This window comes from Apostichopus japonicus, chromosome 9 (assembly GCF_037975245.1).
Source record: "Apostichopus japonicus isolate 1M-3 chromosome 9, ASM3797524v1, whole genome shotgun sequence".
Taxonomy (NCBI): Eukaryota; Metazoa; Echinodermata; class Holothuroidea; order Aspidochirotida; family Stichopodidae; genus Apostichopus; species Apostichopus japonicus.
This window is the reverse complement of record NC_092569.1, coordinates 27,983,227-28,003,608: the sequence shown is the minus strand read 5'-3', so window position 1 is coordinate 28,003,608 and position 20,382 is coordinate 27,983,227. Positions and strand designations below refer to the sequence as shown.

Sequence of the window (20,382 nt, the reverse complement as noted above, 5' to 3'; positions counted from 1 at the left end):
TTTTGGGGTTTGCACCACTACCCTAGGAAACATACCGGGTCACCAGCAAGAAGTTTGTGAAGACGCAAACTCAAGAGCAAACTATTATACTAAACTGGCAGCGGATGGAAACTCACAGGGGGAAACGACATTTGAATTTTTACAAGTTTTGGAAACTAATAACAACAATTTCATCCTTACTTTTACAAAAGGCGAATTTTAATCTCACATTTTAAATTTATAGCTGTAGTTGAAATGAAAACAAAATTTAAAGTGTGAAAAAAGAAAAATGCAGAAACCAAATAAAAGATTGATATGAAAGTTATATTTACTTATAAGTTTACCCACAAATAGCTCCCTCTCTCTATCTCTCCTAAGCATATTAAATTACAGCTACAACTAGATCACTTTTCACATCTTAACTGCAGACTGTCTCTGACAAAATTTCCATAAAAGTTGAGTTTCTTTAACTTGCACCTCAGAATAAAACGAACAGAGCAATAGAATCTTAATCTATGATGGACCATCCCAGTGGATGGAATAGAAAATTAAGTCAGATCAAAAAAAAAAAAAAAAAATGGGTAGAATATCTAAGAAGATGAATTATTAACTGTGTACCAATATTATTTCAAGCCTAAACAACTCTTCAAAAAGTATGAAAATTTACCCCTTATTGAAATATTAGGCCTTTTTTTTCATGAATTGTCATAGACTGTTTAACAGATGCTACTAATGGAAATAAATCATTCTGGATGCAGTTATTGAAATGCCAAGCAGCTGAGGCATAAACCTTTTGCAAATGGCAAAATAGTCAATAGCTGATATTAATCTCTGCTTGCATATTTAGCAAATTATGTCTCTCTCTACACCCCACCACCATTCCCTCCCCAATTTCCAAATTCTCTTATTCAAGCCATTTTTTTTTTGGAAAATGGTTAAAGGACGATCAGATGGATTTTTGAAGACCTTCTCAAAGTAATATACTGCCAACAAACAGAGCTGAGGATGTCGATTGAAGATAAGCAACAAGTATTGACCGACACATGCATAAATCCTGTACAGTACACTATCGACATTGTTTGGTTTTAATGGGTTTACAAACACATGCTCGACGTTGACCTCCTTTGGAATCATGCGATGCTGTTCGCATTCATCTTCCAAAACAAGCACATCAGAGTTCCCATGCAGTTATTACATTATAATAACAGCCCCCCCTCCCCACCCCCCGAAAAAATCACCTCTTGAAAAAATATGGCAGAAAGGTCTAATAACAACACAAGCGAAGGAAGAGACACTCTTTTAAACAAATTGCTAACAATTGCCAACACATTTGGGCAGGTCAGAATACATCAATTTATTCAAAAATTACATAAAAATACCATGTTAGGATCCCCCCCCCAACCCACAAATTCACTGACATTGCTGTTAACATTTGTTTGACATGCTTCACAGACAGAATCATCCAACTGCTGATAAATTAAAGTTGTTCTTTACTCAAGTTATCTCATGGCTTGAAATGTTACTGCATGCAAGCCTAATTCAGATATTACAATCATACCAAAGAGTCTGAGCGAGAGACTTTTATCATCGTATAATATTTATCATCATATAAATTCATTTTGTGACTGCATGACAGGTTATCTTGGTTTGCTCATTGTTATTTTACTGAGAGTAATACTCCATAGCTTTGTTTAAAAAAAAGTAAAATATTGACTACACTCAGACTAAACCAAATCACTTTGTATCATGTCAGACAAAGGCGTTTTAGAATCTGCTATCGGATCGAACAAACATTTACCATGCGTAATTATTGCTATCTGCTTCACACAACTGTAAGCTAAAAAATCAACCAAGTTGTCCCTACTTCATTTGGCAAAGACTTCTGCAGTGAGACAGGTTTTTGTCGTTTGCAAAATCAATGTTTTCTGCTAGACCCAGAAAATTCATCTACATATTGAATTCCTTAATGAGAGAGTACAACTTTGTTACCGAACAAAAACATTATTATTTGACAGAAAATCTGGAGGTTGGCCTCAAAAACCTTGAATTGTTTACAGACGTAACCTTTCTCATCGAGTCACAACATAAGGACGTTCAACTTGCCAATTGTCTGTATTTGTGTCAGCAGTTTACAACAGTTATTTTCAATACCCTATTACCCTTAAAGAGATCAGAAACATAATGTCACTGCAAAGGGACCTGCTGGAGGTGTAGACTAATTTGAAAATACAATCCTGGCCATCAAATTAATCCTGCCTTCCAAGTGATATGTAAAATATCTTCTTTTTTTGGTAGCAGTTCACACCAAGGAAACCTGCATATTCTTTGTATACGAACACTGATGAAGCAATGGACTGTCAATTTGCTTGTCAGATTGCATCACAGAGAACACTTATATATACTTATCAGTGTATAAAACAGAAAGAAATATGTACAACTGTTAACATTTCTCACTTAACTGGCTCCTTTAACTTATAAATAAATCTATAGTACAGAAAAAGAGCTAATACATATTCATAAATTGTCACCTTGATGTATCTCTAAAGATCCATTCATTTCCTCTTCAGCCTCATATGAGGACATCTACGGGCACACATCTACGGGCACACCTTACGGGCACATCTGGTTGCACTGGCAGAATGATCTCTCCAGTCCTCAAATGTGCTCCGAACTATGATAGGGATATTGCATTTGCACTGATGCCACAGCGAGGGAGCTGTGACCATAACGTAAGTCTTTGGATCTGTGGATGCGCTTTAATTCTTCAAAACGAACGGTAACGCTACCCATAGACTTGCTACACTTTCATACAAGATGGTACCTAGCCTATCCCTTGCTTAGCATATTATAATATAGGCTAAAACTGTTTGTTTTTGTCCATTTACCATTCAAGAGAATTAATTACTGGCTTACTATCACCTCTGGGTGACAGGCCGACACTATTCACGGAGTTTGTATTTGAACCACAGCACTAGTAAATTGGAGTGACTCTGTCACAGGTGAAGTAAATTAAGTGGAAACTGAAACTAACTGCTTCTGAGATGGAGGCATGGGCTCTGCGACGTTGTCTAATACAATGGTGGACAGGCTGCCAACCTACATCATACAGAGTTCTGTATCGTAGCTTTATGTTAGCGAATGCAACGAGGCCATGTACATCTCCGGTATTTGACTGAATATATACTTAATGCTGACGAGAGACACCCTTGGTGACCGATTAAGATAAAACTTATGATAAATAGATCAATCAAGTGTTGTAGCTGTGACTGAAGAAAGAAAGAAAGTACGTAAGTAAGAAATAATGATAAAGAAATAACTAACCTGTCTGACCTTCCAAATGTCGAAGAAATAACGGTACAAAACAATACATTTAAAACAGAAAAGAAGAACGAGGAGCCGAGCTCATTGAAGCAGGTCGACACATGACGAATCCAATAGACATATCCTCCACGAGTGTTTTGCTGTATATGATATTGGTCTTTGTGTTCACACATCCTGTGGTGAGGGATTATGTATTATACCTTGTACCGTAGTCCATCTACTCGCCTGGACCGGAGTCAAGGTCGAAAGAGCTTGTATTGTCACCGCGAAGGTAGGTAAGTAGGATAGCTTCCAGGATGTGAGCCATCTAGAGGACTTGTTGTGTTCATGAAGTAATATGATGGGGTGAGAGAAACAGGTTGGAAGTTACTTTCCAGTCTTTTCATTAGTCTATTTTGACTGCGCCGTATATAGTGACGATGAAGACATAGGCAGCGCAGAATCCTATCGTCCCGGTCAACAGCCAGAACGTGAACACCATCATGAGGGTGTATCCATAATAGAGCAGCGCAGGCACAAACTGAGTTATCTCCAGCTGAAAGGAGAAGAAGAAAGTAACAGCATTATGAGAGTATTATTGAGAGACATTATGAGAGACATTGGAGTGTTAACTCAGTGGTTACCGCCGGTGCCTTTCAATCATAAGGTCCCCGGTTCGAGTCACTCCCAGATTAATGTATATCGTCCAGTTACAGAGTTGTTGACAATTGACAATTCATAATCATGGACGTTAAATATGAACGTAAGAGACTGACTTTGGTCAGATTGCGGCTTTGATAAGCCAATGAGGCTTCTTAGCGAGTTTCTGCTTGCAGGAGGATCTAATATACATACATGCATACATACATATAACGTATCCATCTATAGGATACAACAGTATCGAGAGAGTATTATGTTAACGTGCATCTACGTAAAGCACTGCTTTGTATCAGTGCAGGTGCATGTCTGTGGAAAACAGAGAAGTCAAAAGAGGAGTGACCCCAATATAATATTTGAGGGGATTACAAATAAGACGCGAGTCAGTCACCTTCTCCATGGATCGAATGTCGATGGATCCATGATCTCCATGGAAACAGCAGATGGTCGAGACATTCCATCAATACAAATTAGCAACACAATTACAAACTTTGCCTTAAACTGACCACCAGCACAGAAACTGTCCTTTTGTCACTTTTTGCAATGAGATCATGGCCTAGATAATTTATGAACATCTCTTGTAAAGCATTTTCCCCTCATGTCATTTATGCTTGGAGTTTCCAGCATCCAGACACCTTCCACGGGGTTGGTGCCATATATACCACAGAAGGGCAAACGACACGCAGCCCTCAGGCAGACTCTCCGCTGCCCTCGAGATTTCAATATCCCTATCATTGCTCATTGCACATATATACCACAGGAGGGCAAACGACACGCAGCCCTCAGGCAGACTCTCCGCTGCCCTCGAGATTTCAATAAACCTACCATTGCCTGACTGCAGAACTTTACTACAAGGAAAGACATGGAATGTGTGCGATTAGGGAAGTCTGCATATTGGGCCTTGTGATAGGATGTTTCAATATTGCAGATGGACAACGTGTCAGATGTACATCACGATCTTCTATGTGACCACATAACATAACATTCCCTTTACACAGTACTAGATACATCCCTGTGTTGTTGTGTTGAAGCCCTCAATGTTTTATTTCGTGTCCACCTTGATGCATACTACCGCATACAGGTAGCATCGATTGAGAGAGTTACTAAATAACGGCGATGAGTACCAACCTTAGTCATGAAGTAGAAGATGGAGTAAAGAAGCACGTAGAATGCCGATCCTCCAGACACGATAAATGAACGCCACCACCAATGGTAGTCCTGTAACGGAGGGAGAAGAGCAAAGAAATATCAACTGATATGCAGGGATGTGCCCAGGATTTCCTGAGTGCCGGGTATACTGATTGCCGTTCTGGGGGAGGGGTCTAAGGGGAGGGGTGACATTTTTCATTTTTTGAAGTCGTATACAGAGCTAGTGTAGTGTGATACTGCAGATTAAAGCCACGCCTAGTCCATATCTCAGCACCTGTGTTTACGTGAATTTGACAAATGGGGGGAAACGAGGATACATGTGGCCCAAATTTATGTTGAATATATTGTTACAAATGTCAGGATTTTAGATGATAATAGTGCTGGGCGGGATTCACGATTTTTAAGACAGTGCTGGGCGGTAATTTTTAGTGCTGGGCGGGGCCGCCCAATGTGGGCACATCCCCGGATATGGAAGGATAAGAGGATTTCATACACATAGTTACTGTTAAACTGAAAAGAAGCTTGGATGAGATGTTCACCACTCGAAAAGCAAATAAAGTGATCAACAAGTTATTGAATGTAGATTCTAGTGGACAAAACTATTCTTTAAAAATTAGAAAAGAACATCCCTGCTATTAACACACAGTAAAGATTATAAATGAATCACATTGTAAAGGGGGAGCAGGTGGGGTTCTCTTCTGGCCATTGATACTCCAAAGCTGATAAACAAATTGAGAGGAAAAGCCTGGGTCACACTTGTGCAATTAAAGGCACTATCTTCCTAGCAATACACACAGATGGTTTAATGGGAAACTTTAACATAAGCAGTCTCTTGCGGGGACATACGTTCTTCACATCCATCGAATTGAATTCTCTGACCTATATGCATTCTCATCTTACAGGGACATAACTTCTTCACATCCATTGCATTGTACAGTTCACTGTAACGAACAAATTCTCATACCTGGTATGGTAATAAGTTGTTCAACTTGTACATAAAGAAAAGATAAAGAATGTTTTGTCCAGTGTAGGTAGCACAGGTAAATATGGACTCACCTCTCCACATAACTGGAAATAGACCATGACGATAGATATCTGAGCACAGGAGACTACCAGGATTACAAAGACCACAAACAAGAATCCAAACAAATAATAAAATTGATTCTCCCAAATAGCCTGGAGAATGAAAAATATGAAGAGTTTCTTGTTAATATATATATAGACATATCAAAGTTCAAGTACTAGATACCTCTGTTAAAGAAAAAAGGTTTGCAGCCAGAATGAAGAGTGGGAATAATATCCTTTCAAATACTGACACATGAGCATTTTATTTGATTATTATCCTTTAATATCCTTTCAAATACTGACACATGAGCATTTTATTTGATTATTTCTGAGGGCGTTGGCTGAATCCCATTCTCACAAGTCTAAAATTTCAAAATATTCTAAGTCCGTTTTCCGTTCATCATGACGCTTACATACGTTATTATAGTTAAGAACATTTTGCCCCATTATCCAAACACCCTTGCTATGAAATATCTATAGGAAATATCCATAGGAAATATCCATAGGAAATATCCATTAGAAATACCCATAGGAAGAAACCATAGGGAATATCCATAGAATACACCCATAGGAAATACCCATAGGAAATATCCATAGGAAGTACCCTTAGGTTATATCCATAGGAAATATCATAGGAAATACCCACAGGAAATATCCATAGGATATACCCATAGGAAATATCACTAGGAAATACCCATAGGATATACCCATAGGATATATCCTATGGATATATCCATAGGAAATACTCTTATTTATATATGCGTAGGGTGTTCTATTGTTCATGGAGATGCACTTTCTTCAGCATATTACCTTACGAGTAAACCTAGCTGCGGTGATAAGGAAGACATTTCAGAGAGCATTTATTATGTATTCATTCATATTTTGATTATCTCATCTTCATCCCAATAACAACCAAATAGATGGCTTTACAAACTTCTTCTCTTTTCACTATACTTGAGGAAAAAAAGGTTAAAAATCTTTCTGATTTGTGGAGACATTAAACTGAAGTTATAGGGCACTTGTCTTGTTACACACTCTGCATATCACTGTCAGCTATGGACATTATATTGATGCTGTTGGTTGAATCCCATTTTTGCATAAAAATGTGATCTTTCCAAGGTTTTCCTATCAATCTGCCAATCAGTTTTCTGTTCATCGTGTCGTTTAAACGACGACAAAAAGATGAAATCAAAGGCATTGCCAAAATTCTTTGCATATTTTACTTAAAATGTTACTACCTCAGCTTCATTCCCTAGTAATTACTGAAACAGTAAGTAGCTTTACAAATCCCCTTCAATTTTTCACAAAAAAAGATTTGTAAAATCTGCACAGTTTCCAGGCAACCGATTAAGGAATTTAGTTTACGTCTGTTCTTAATGCACTATAAGGACAGCATTCTGGATTATCGCTGGCAACAAAACCGCTTCTACACTTTTCGGAATTTTAGGATCGTAACTCACCGTCAAGATAAAGAAGAGTTCGATGAAGACTGCTCCAAATGGAAGGATACCGGCCATCAAGGTACTGTTGAGGAGAAGGAGGAGAAGGAGGATGAGGAGGAGGAGGAGAAAAATAAATTCAAATTTAAGAGGTGCTTAGTGAGACACTACTTCTACTGACTTGTAATGCCTCACCTTCACTGTTGAGCAGAGATGAGCCTGGGGTAAAAAAAAAAAAATCACGGAACGGTATAGGCTCCAGTTTGCATATGCTACAGTGTGTTAGGATAATAGTTTTTGTCCCCTAGGTAGAAATTCGCGTAAAAAGCTCATGCCTGGTTGAGGAGGAGGAAAAATCAATTCTACTTAAAAGAGATATATTGAGAGAAACCACCTCGGAATACTTGTAACGCCTCACTACACTGTTTAGAATCACCTTGAGATGATAAAGAGCTTGACTGTAGTTGGAGAATCTTGTAAGAACAGTGTATGCAAACCAAATAACCGGGAGCTTGTGAATTATGGTTATGTTGACGACAACATTCACTGCAACTGACAAATCGTAGACTAAATGATGTTCCCCTTGTTACTGATGTTCCAATAGTGGGTCACTCATTATACAACTTCAAACAACTGTTTGCTTTGAACATTAATGTTCAATTTGACATATATAAATCCTACAAAATCAAGTCATTAATGATTTAAATTGAGCAAAGCCTTCACCTTTAACAGAAAGACATTAATAACTTCATAACCCTAACCATCATAAGTGAATCAAATATTGCTTCAAAAGTGGGAACTGGATCATGAGTTTCAAACACATGGAAGAATAATATTTTGAAAACAATTTAACTTCCACTTTTTGCTTGTAAGTTGACCAGTGTGATAAGGTTAATTTACGCCACCATTTCAGCAGGTTTGATTAAAAGGACACCTGTATCCATTAGTGAAGTACAGTACAGTACAGTAAAGTACAATAGAGTGCAGTACAGTACATTAAAGTACAGTAAAGTACTGTACAGTAAAGTACAATAGAGTGCAGTACAGTACATTAAACACAGTAAAGTATCGTACAGTAAAGTACAATAGAGTGCAGTACAGTACATTAAAGTACTGTACAGTAAAGTACAATAGAGTGCAGTACAGTACATTAAAGTACTGTACAGTAAAGTACAATAGAGTGCAGTACAGTACAGTACAGTGCAGTACAGTAAAGTACTGTACAGTAAAGTACTGTACAGTGAAGTACAGTACAATAGATTGAAGTACAGTACAGTAAAGCTAAATTACCGTACAGTAAAGTACAGTACATTGATTGGACACTCATTGCAAAGAAATAATTTCCCCCAAAATCCAAAGGAAAAAACTTTGCAATATTTGCTGCTACAGTTTCAATCAAAATGATTCATTCGTTTTTTATCTACTGGGAAACAAGAACAACCCAGTCACCCCCCCTCCCCTCCCCCCTAGCAATGCGTTCATTCAGACTGGTATGTCCTGGTTCGAACAAAGATTATTTCAGCTACGTGAAAGGGAAGCCTACTCAAATAAAGTGAGTTTATGGAATCCTCTTTGCTACAACAGACACGTATTTGAGACCTTTTAGATGGAACTACCTTCACCAAGCAACCTTATTGTCAAAACTGTAACTATTCCTTCATTCTTATGCTATAAATTTCACTTGCTCCTTATCTCTCTTTCATGAAAGATAATTGGGTTCTTCATGGATTTCTCTGGACTTACCTGAGCATAGGGTTCATGTACCAGACCTGTTCAGGAACTTGACGAGGAATCTGGTTTGTCCTGACAGGATGTTCATACGGCTATATATGAAAAGACAAAAAAGCAAATCATAAATGCTATCAGCTACCATCCTTTCACTCACAGCGGTAAATATTAATATCCCTGCTCAGTAAATTTCAACAAGACGGTATCTTTGGTTCTAAACATATAAAAATACAGTTTTTTTGGTTGTCCTTATTAATGGCCACGTCATCTCTCTAGAGAAGCTAATCTTCTAACAGAAATGAAAAGTAAAGTAAAGTAAAATTTATTGATATTCATCATGAAATGACAATATAATAAAATGGACTACAGCATCTCAAAAATAGGTTAAAAAAAAGTTATCTATGTATCATACAATTCAAAGTCTTAATACTTCTAGGTAAAAATGATCGCCTAAACCGTTCTGTTCGCATACGTGGGATCGTGTAAAATCTACGTGGTTTCATGTAAAAATCAAAGAGAGGGTGATCGGAATCCTCGACTATAGAAGAAGCACACTGACATATTATACGATCAATAAAATCATCCGTGATGGTAGAATACAACTTGATGGATTTATTCAAGTAGTCTAATTGTCCTTTAGAACAGGATGATAACCAAACTGGGCCACAGTACACAAGGAAGTTCAACACCATTGTCTGAAAAAGCCAAAGCTGCTTATCAAAATCTAAGCCAAGCAGCTTTGGCTTTTTCAGACAATGGTGTTACATTTCAATGAAGATACAGTGTGCGTAGCATTGTCAGTTGTAGGTAACATTCCCTTGTGAAACACACATTAAGTGTGAATCACTAATAATAATAGAAAACATTTATGTAGCACCTAATACAACAGTTTCTGAGGGCTTAACAAAAAGGAATAGACAACAGAATTATGAAAATAAAGTCAAACTTTTGATGAATGTCTGCCGATGAAGACTACCTAGCACGTTCTTTTTCGAGAGGACCAGATGTTTATCTGTCAGTTAAACTATTCAATGGTTAACATTCTCACCTGCTTCCTGAATCCAAAATAGAATCCCAGGAGTACAAGAGGGAGTGAGATACCGAACCACATGCAGAGAAGAGCAACCAGAGTGGTGAAGGGAACGGCTCCTGAAGATTGCTTGCCCCAGATGAAGAAATTAAGAAGGAAGGCTATACCAAACATGATACCAGGATAAAAGAGGGCAGTCTGCAAGAAAAGAAGAAACCATACAAATAACATCAAGCATATCAATTATGTCGTACCTTGAAAAACATGGTATAATGAACCTTGAAGTAGACTGTGTGTGTGTGTGTGTGTTGACAGAGAAATATGAAAATGTGATAAAAATACATTAGACACGGGTTGGCCTTGAAATTAATCTTGCAGGACACAATAAAATGTTGTACTTTATCCAAAGGGTCACATCATCTATTAAAGGGTGTGAAGACTCGCGCAAAAAGAAATGTCTAACATCGGTAATTTGACATAGTTTCCAATGAGGTGTAACAGAAGTGTTAAACACTAACATCGATCCCAGAAAATACACACACAGCTTGCTACCGTCGGTAATTAGACACTGGTGTACAGTCAGTACATACAGCTGCGGTCAATACCCACAGCACAGTATACAAACGATACAGCGATGGACATCTCAGGTCCAGCTTAAGATAACAATTAAGGTATCATGTTTCATTACTGCCTGCATTTTGTAGCGACACGAACAAAACGTCACTTGCAAGCAACAGAAAGTTAACTTTTTCAGATGGCGGTTTGGGACGAGTCTTCAATGCCTTTAAGGATGAATTTACTCCCATGACAGAAATGGAAATGTTTACATTTTATGGGTAATAAAAGTCCTGCACATGTGCATTGTACAAATGTTATGTTGAAGTAACATATCACAGGCAGAACTTAAAAAAAAGAAACACCCCAATGTATATAGGTTTCATGTCTTCCTTTGGCCACTCAGCAAAATTCATTGGTTTTATAGTTGGATAAAAGCTTTGTTCCAGTATGAGGTGTGTTGGGCCGCATTAATAGGGTTTTCAAAACTTCTCACAGGCTGCAGATTGTGATTATGTAACTATGACAACACAATAGGGTTAGGTTTCTCTTTGCAGAATTAACAATATTAAGCATTGTAAGATATGCATATATTTACCATAAGACCAGCTCCTTTCCACATGGTTCCTTTCATGGTCTTGTAGAGACGGCCAGCGAAATACCCTGCAAACACACTGCAAATCAGAAACGAGAATTTATAATTAGCCACCTTGAATGCTAATCATGCTAACACGACTCTGCACAGTCAGGTTTACTGAGGATCAGTAAGATGTAAGCTTACAAAAGCATGTAGTTACTGCACAGTCACAGAGAGGGTATTAGTTTACGAGGCATATTCTAGGTATGTGGTGGTGCTAGGTTCCTTGACTGACCTCATGCATTCCTCTCCCCGTCAGTCTCCAGTATACTCTTTAGTTGTAAGTCTTCTACTGTTTCCATCTATTGAAAAGTTACTTTATATTTTGGCCAGATCACCTTGTTTATCATCATCTCAGGCTTTTATTATCGGTTTGCCATAAATTACCTCTCCCGTTACAATTACAGTTACCTCTCCCAAGGAGCAGCGTGAAGAGGTTCACGTCCCTAAACACACCTGTGTCCACAAAGCGGTTTGTCTCACCTTGCCAGGACTTGACCACAGATATACAAAGTTGCTCTATTAACCAATTACAATAGATCAAACAATCTTTCCCATATTTTAAAACCATGTCTGACTGATGAATTTGTGATTGCACAACACAGTTTCTTGGACATCTATTGTGAGCAATTTGATCTATCTGAAAACTGGTTTGTAATCATAACTGTCTTTACAAGCACAATTTCTCTGGATCACTTACCCCATAAAGACAAACAGAAATAATGAGGCACTCAACATGGCTCCTCTCCTACTTGGTGAAAGCATTCCAAACATGGCCATAGCTAGACAAAAAAGAAACACAGACATAAAGTAATAAGTTAAAACAAAATCATAAAATGGATTTTTTCTTTTTTAAATAGAAACAAATGAAAAAAATGAAAGGAAAGAAAAAAATGAAAGGAAAGAAATATTTTAATTGGTGCTAGCCTTCCTTCTATTAAATCAAAAACCTGACAATTGACAAAATTATACATCTTTCCCCCCCCCCCCAAAAAAAAAGTTAACAAGAATGCTACTTGCTAATTTTTGGACAGATGTGTAGATGATGGTAGCATTTTGACAAGACTGACATACAATCAAGATTGCAATACATCGACCCACAATAGATCTTCTGTTCTATTCTACACGATCTCTTTAAAATCCTTGTAAAGAAGCTAGGTTTGACTAAACCTACAGTGACGAAGGTTCAAAGGTCAATAAAGCATAACCCAACAGCCTTATTATTGCATCTATGTCCTGAGCCATGCCTGTGTGCCCTTTTTAAGGAATTACTTTTGATAGTAGTACGATGATGCGGGCCTAGAATTTCATACTTTTTGCGACTTGCTTCAAAATGCAAGTGCCTAAACAATCTATCACTAGTTAGCTGTATGTTCTCAATAGCATTTGCTTTAATTACTGCGCATATCAGTACAGGGCTTTTGAGAGCATCCATTCAGTACTAGTTGAAAATAAGCATTTATAAAGGGCTTGTGTTCACTACAGAATCATTCCCATTCTCTGACTGACCAGACTTACCGTTTGTTTATGTTCTTAATGCCTACTGGCAGGAAAATACCACTGCCTATTTTTTGCTACTGGCCATTTGCAAAAGGTATTTACTGTAGCCCCAAAATAGCCTTAATTTTCTTAGCCTGTGATGGTTGGTATTACAGTACCTATGTCCTTTACTATGCCTGTGTGTCTTCTACTGTCTTCTTACCATTGATCATACATCAAATGTAATGGTAATGTGCATGCCTACATCAATAAACCCTGCAGCCTTATGACACATGCAGTTAATCCTGCATGGATATTTCCGAGCACCCATTCCTAGTATATCCCCCCGCGAGAGACAAGCTAACTTCCCTACCAAGCAAATGAAATGAACAATTACAACAAACCTAGAACCCTTACAAGGCAACTAACACAGACCTCTTATCCACATTTACCTGGAAATTTAAAAAAAAAATTACTCACCAATGGTAATAAGAGACATGAAGAATATTTGGATGCCGGCACCAATGATAGCTGCTAAGAAAGTCCTGTACTGTGGTGGCCTGAATACATCACCATGGACAAGTTTCCAGCCAGTCTCTTCAAGAGTTTCCTCCTGTTGGACAGGGGGGGGGAGGGAAACAAATGAAGATGGAATCAAAATTCATAAAATGCACACGCATGAAAATGTCTGGCAAGGGCATAAGATGGGTTTAGCTCGTCAAGATTCATAATATGTGTAAAAGTAAGTTGGCCTGACGTTTCGATCCTAGCAGGAGTCTTCTTCAAAGGCTAAATGACAAGTAACAGTAACAGAAGGGACAAAAACACACACAGAATACAGACAGGTTAATGAGCATGGTGAGCACAATGAGATAGATGTAAGGGGATTAGTAGACAAGGGATGGAGAGAAGAAAGAAAGAAACCAACAGGGGAAGAGGATAGGTAGGAGATAAACAGTGGAGGGACAAAGAGAGGATTAAGGGAAAGGGGTAGGGAAGGGGGTAGGGAGGATTAAGGGAAGGGGAGAGGGAAAATTAATAATACTTTAATATAAATAAGCATCTGAAGGGTTAAGTACCTTATAGGCAGGTCTAATATGATAGAGAACATTTGAAATTAATGCTTTTGAATTATCTGGGACACAAGAATATTCCTCTATCTGACCAAAGCCAAGCTAGCCAGTTAACTTGGCAGCTAATAAAGTCAAACTTACGATGTCTTCGTCCTTGTTGTATCTGGCTATATCCCTCCTCAGGGTCCTTATCATGATCATGGTTAATATTCCTGTGAAATCAAAACCACAAAAGGTTATGTTATACCAAAGCAAAAGTCACAACTTGGAAGTACAAACTATGGATGAAGGAATTTGAACAGACCCCTAGACATGGAGAGAATTTTCTGATAACCCTAGTCCCTACATGGATGGGATGGAGGTAAGGGAAAGTTTCTCTGCCCAAAATGGCTTTGTCAGATTTGATCCATATTGACAGTGAAGTGAATGTAAGTCAGTCAAAGGTCGATGGACCTGTGCAGCCCCTCGGTGATCCCCCTGCCCTAACGCACCCCTTAGGGGTACACAAGACCAGAAATTTAGTTAGACGGATCAGATATTATGCGTCTCAAATACTATGATAAATTGACTTGTATCTAGCATTGTGGCAAAATACCATAAACAGGTGTAATATATTACTGGGAATATTTCACAGCTTGCATTTTAAAAGCAAGTCCATCTTTCTCTTCAATACACTAAGAGATACCAGACTTCCATGTACTCAAGTGCAATACTACATCTGTGCACTTGTGTTGCAAATTTGTAATACCTCAGGTTGTAAGGATAAATCAGCACAATATATATGCAACAAAAGAAACTGTAAGCAGCCTCGGCAAAAACTTTTGCGAACCGTCAGCTCTGATGACCACAAAGACCACCGATCTACTGAGATTGATTTTCCTGGAGCAAAACAGGTTTAGCCAGTCAAAATATGTGACGATCAAGCAATCATATTTTGAGTTAGGATAATTTTTGAGTTCAGATATTTGGACTAAATTATCAGCTTTTAACTAACAGCACAGAAAATTCCGCTCTTCAAATTTGTTTGCATTTTCTGCTACCTTTATATCCCTTTTAACGGTGCAATTTAGTTTTTCAGGCTGGGGTACCATTTTTGTAAGCAATTGAAGCTTTATTTGTCTGAAATTATTGATACCGTGACAGACATATCATCCCCACTTGGTTCCTCGACGTACTCGGGGAGGAAGGAGGGGGGGTCCACAAGGGACTAAAAAGGAGCAAACTCACCAAATCAGGAGAAACAGGCTACCAAGTGAGCAGAGTGAGTGCTAAAATCATGCACAAAAAACCTCAGATGTTGACTTGCTCTAAACAGTGCAAGTCACAGGAAAGGAATGACCAGTCTAAGGCACTGGATCTAGCCAGATGGAGCTGGCTAGACCGGCTGCCCTTGGCAAGCTACATTATATTTTGGAGCTATTATTTTTTGGTGAGAATAAGTAATTTGTCCAGAAGGTAAGGAGCTCCCGATGTAAGTTGTTTGGCTTTAAGTTTAGGAAACTGTCTGCATATATTATTTTATTCATTTTTAAGTCGGAGCCAAATTAAAATTGAGCGTAACTAAATAGACGACTCACCGGCTAGGAAGAAGACCACGACCATTGAGTTGATGATGGAGAACCAATGGATCTGGACGTCACTCATCTTAAGGTACGAGTCCCACCGAGAAGCCCATGGGACATCACTTTGTGCCCAGTTTACGGAGTAGGTATACGTCAAGGACATCCCTAAGGGGGTGGACGAAGGAAGAAAAAAGAGAGACAAAGAAAACATAATCAAAAGTCAGGAGTTATCAAAATATCTATCTTTAGTCTGAGAATGTAGAGTGAGCATGATACATCCAAAATAAACTGCTTCTTCTGTCGATCAACATTTACTTCATTCTTATACCTTCTTCAAGAGCATTGGACCTATAATATGCTAGAATTCCAATTCCACTCATGACAACACTTTGACAAGCATTTGATTGACGAACTCAACGCATTTTATCCTCCCTGGGACCTTTCATTTACAGGGTTCCTGCACCATTAGGAAAATTAAATTCCATGACTTTTCCATAGCCTTTTCATGACCATAAATCTCATAACAAGAAAATGTTAACATTCATCCAAAAGAAGTTTTTCACAACAATGATTAGGCTTTGTAGCCACATTACTTTACACCGAAAGTAGGGCTGTGATCGTGTATCGATTAATCACTAAACGATTGCATTTGCTATCTTCGACCACATGGTAGCCTAACACCACACTAAGCCATGGGGGATATCTAGCCTAACCATCTGATAATTCGCTGAAATTGTGACGCAGTTAGCTGGAACTAAAATATCCATGTGTGCCATGTCTTGAAGAGGGAATGTAGTACTTTAATTACACTGTTGCTGTGGCGATGGATTGAAGGTTTCAATTTCAAGTACTTTTCACCGGTATATTTTCATTTCGGTGATGAGTGATTTTATCTGTCTTTACAAATTTCATGACTTTTCCTGGCCTGGAAAATGAAAATCAAATTTCATGACTTTTACAAGCTACTAAAACCCTGAATATGACACCAGTTTGCAAAATACACACTAACAAAATCTCCAGGCGATGCAGATACCACCCCCCCCCATGCACCTGAAAATTAGGGCCACCAAGCCCCCCCCCATGCACCTGAAAATTAGGGCCACCAAGCAAGAGGGTTTGTAAACCTGGGGTGTAATGCATTACATGAACAGGCTAAGAGACCCATGGTTACAATAGAATGTATGCTTACCTTTTGGATCAATGCCCTGGGGTGATGGTTGGTCCTTGATCTTGCATTTTCCACCTTCTTCCACTGTGACAGAATCAGCACTGATGCTCCTTGGTAACACCTCAAAGCCAACGATACGGTACTGATTGCCTCTAGGGGAAAATAGACTGAAGGTTGAGGAGGCTTGGTAAGATTCCCATTCATCAACAGTACTTACTATTTGTGTGTTAGTATCAACAGTACTTACTATTTGTGTGTGTTAGTATCAACAGTACTTACTATTCGTGTGTAAGTATCAACAGTACTTACTATTTGTGTGTTAGTATCAACAGTACTTATTATTTGTGTGTTAGTATCAACAGTACTTACTATTTGTGTGTTAGTATCAACAGTACTTATTAGTTGTGTGTTAGTATCAACAGTACTTACTCTTTGTGTGCTAGTATCAACAGTACTTACTATTTGTGAGTTAGTATCAACAGTAGTACTATCTAGCTACGTCGGTACTCAGGGAGCTACTATATATAGAAGTCTTCAACCTCTTTTGTGCAGATAGCAACTTGGAAGGCTCTAAATTTGGTCTCTTATAAATATAAAATAAGGTGGTTCCTATCTAATAAACTGCTCAACATAGATTTGGAATTGTACAGCGTTTTGACTGGTTTTTATGTACTGTAGCATTTTGGCGATGCGATACTGGATAAATTATTCCCCAGCTTAATGTTACGTGCATGTTACAAAGATAACAAAAAGAAAAAAAATATAACATTAAAAAAAAACAGAAATATCAAAATACAAGAAATCTGGCAATGAATATGGCAAGACAACTTTAGATGTGAGTCCTACAAAGATATGCACTACAGTAATATGAGACATGAGATGCCCTTATTTGACATTTATTCACAAATTTACTATATTTTATAGCTTTACAGAAATACTAGAATACAGCGAGCTACTGCTCCCAGCTTTCAAATCATAGGATTAAAAAATGTTGAGAAAGGCAACAATTTTTATTTTAAGAAAGCCTTCCAAGCCTTTTAAAAATCTCATTGTAACAGTACTTAGCAATGGAAATTTAAGACATGGGTCAGCAGGACTCACATTGTCGTTAGTAAAAGTTGATAATCAAACAGTAGTGAATTTATCTCATCGAAGGACACCACAGCTTACTACTTGAGATTTGACCAAGGTTTGTCAGATTACATCAATGATTTGGTGGCTTCAAGACAGACACTTTTCTTTCCAAGGTGTGTACCAATTTATGAAAATATATTTAAAAAACAAAAACAACAGAAAAATTGCCTCTACTTCGGCCTTGCGACTTATACTGCTACATTTCTGGCAGGTATGTATGACTTAATAAAGCAGTGAATGGGTAAAAAAGCTCTTGAGAGATATCCAATTATGAATGAATTCACTTAAGCCTTCATTAGGCTGCATTTCGCTCTGATGTACCCCCTCTTTAAAGGGCATTTAGGCAACATGCCAAAGTCTGAGCTAACAAGGCTGCAGCCAGTGCAGCATCACCACAGCCAGGCTGCGTAGGACTTTGCTTTTCTTCATTTTCAAAAGTCATTTGTTCCCTGCAGTTTCATGTAGTACTCAATGTCGGTCATCCAAGATAATCTCTAATGTTTAATATTGAATCAACCTGACTGCAGGGGCTTTTGCAGCTTGCTGCAAAAGAGATAATCTCTATTAAGATAATCTCTATTGAGATAATCTCTATTGTTTGATATTGAATCAACCTGGCTGCAGGGGCTATTGCAGCTTGCTGCAGCTTTTCTCCTTAACACGGTTGCCTTGATCTTAAGTACAGTACCGCAATGAAACACTTGCAAAGAGGAGAATTGTCTTACCCATCACCAGTTACTGTGTGGTATCTAAAAGTGAATTCCAGATGGTTGTTAACCACAGGCTGTTGGGAAAAAGAAAAAAAATGAAAATGAAATATAGATAATATTAGTCTACAGTGGGTTCACACACCCTGATGTCAAGGGGACCATGAATAGTGATGGTATGGTCATGCTTGGTTTTGATCTAAGGTCCATACCCTAACTGACCAAATTTGTGGCTAACCATCAATCTAAATAACTGTTCTATGTGGTTATAATCATGCGGCTACTCCTAATTATTGAGTGTACAAAATGCAATGTAGAAAAAAAAATTGTGTCCCCAAAATGATATGAAATATTCTTTGTCTCTTTCATTTGCAACCTGTAAGAGTCAATCTTTCGCCATTTCATGGTGTGATTTCGGTGAACTTTAGAAAGCAGATTACATTTTAACATCATTAATATCTTTAGCTTAACAGTTGAGTATGCTACCAATTGAACTTGCAGGTTTCTTACCCCCCCCTACCCCCGAAAAAAATGCTGTATATAAGTAAATGTATACACACAGATGATATAGATGTGTTACTGTAAATAAAAACTTATGTTGTATTGCTCACCTTTCCACCCGTTGCAGGAGATCCAAGCTGGTAACCATGGAAATATATCTCCTCACCTTCACGTTGCATCACTTTTGTAGCCACTGGTAAATTATCAGCAATCCTGAAAGAAATCATTCCAACTTAATTGGTTTAGGAACTTGAAATAGTTCTGTAAGTTACACAAACCACAATATCACAAACCAATCACGGCCAAGGGATGAAATTGAATTTTCTAAGACAGAGGCCCCCTCCCCTGCCCTCCCCCCTCTTCTGGCCCCCTTACTCTGAAAAAGTGGGATGTGGTTCTCAGTTCTACTGGGATTTATGGTGAAACCAGTATCAACTACATCAGTGAATTTTTAACTTTGTCATATTAAATAAAACTTCATGTACACGTACATGCTCATGAAGAAAAACTTGACTCCGGTCCACCGACAATTTCAAAGGCACTATAATCATCCCTATGAGAATACTTAAAATTCCCTGCTTTCTGTACAAATTTTCTGATACGATGTACTCTAAGATGAACATTGTTCAAAGATCTATATATGTGTCTGTTAAATGCCTGGTGAAAGTAAAAAAGTTATTATATATTATAAAAAAAAGTAAATTTGTTAAGTTTTTCTTAATGCATCACAGCAAAAATATTGTTACCATGCAAGGCTATGCACTACAATTTGCTTTGTATGAATGGCATGCACATGTGTACTGTATCAGTCTCTACCATTAGTTTACCATTGGTACACTTAAACTATCCAGGTGTTGATAGTAAATGATATTTGTAGAGTTTCCATGACCTGGTTTTATGGTTATGTAAATGTATCACTTTGGTATATAGTCTATGTGTAAATATCCAGCTTCCATGGCTTTCACTAAATGCAAGGCGTGTGTAATAGAGGTCATCTCACGGGAGAGTGACTGTGCACAGTAACAGAACAGTGGGACTGTTTGATCAATGGCTGTATTGTTCTGTGCAGAATACCATCATGGGTAAGAGTACAAGTAGAATTCCTCTTGGAATGAGTACAATTGTACAACAGCATGGGTATGAGTACAAGTAGAATTCTCCTTGGTATGAGTACAACAGCATGGGTATGAGTTCAAGTAGAATTCTTCTTGGTATGAGT

At 38.1% G+C, this 20,382-nt stretch overlaps 2 protein-coding genes across 3 annotated transcripts in view; one reads left to right on the top strand and one right to left on the bottom strand.

The window, feature by feature from the left end:
- The window catches only part of LOC139974369 (fibrinogen-like protein A), a 132,133-nt gene that overhangs the window by 95,481 nt on the left and 16,270 nt on the right, over positions 1-20,382 (top strand). The gene's annotated exons all lie outside the window — the stretch shown is intronic.
- Positions 205-20,382, bottom strand: part of LOC139973206 (transmembrane 9 superfamily member 4-like) — a 33,099-nt gene continuing 12,921 nt past the window's right edge. Inside the window, exons 5-18 of one of the 2 annotated variants that reach the window (XM_071979720.1) lie at positions 19,274-19,376; positions 18,681-18,739; positions 16,843-16,988; positions 15,669-15,818; positions 14,233-14,303; positions 13,499-13,631; positions 12,240-12,321; positions 11,501-11,576; positions 10,366-10,545; positions 9,333-9,412; positions 7,611-7,674; positions 6,142-6,261; positions 5,065-5,154; positions 205-3,835 (exon numbers count right to left, since the gene is read on the bottom strand). In XM_071979720.1, the coding sequence (XP_071835821.1) occupies positions 3,686-3,835; positions 5,065-5,154; positions 6,142-6,261; positions 7,611-7,674; positions 9,333-9,412; positions 10,366-10,545; positions 11,501-11,576; positions 12,240-12,321; positions 13,499-13,631; positions 14,233-14,303; positions 15,669-15,818; positions 16,843-16,988; positions 18,681-18,739; positions 19,274-19,376 (1,504 nt within the window). In that variant the 3' untranslated portion in view covers positions 205-3,685. The remainder of the gene's footprint in view (positions 3,836-5,064; positions 5,155-6,141; positions 6,262-7,610; positions 7,675-9,332; positions 9,413-10,365; positions 10,546-11,500; positions 11,577-12,239; positions 12,322-13,498; positions 13,632-14,232; positions 14,304-15,668; positions 15,819-16,842; positions 16,989-18,680; positions 18,740-19,273; positions 19,377-20,382) is intronic. The other variant, XM_071979721.1, reaches the window with a different exon arrangement.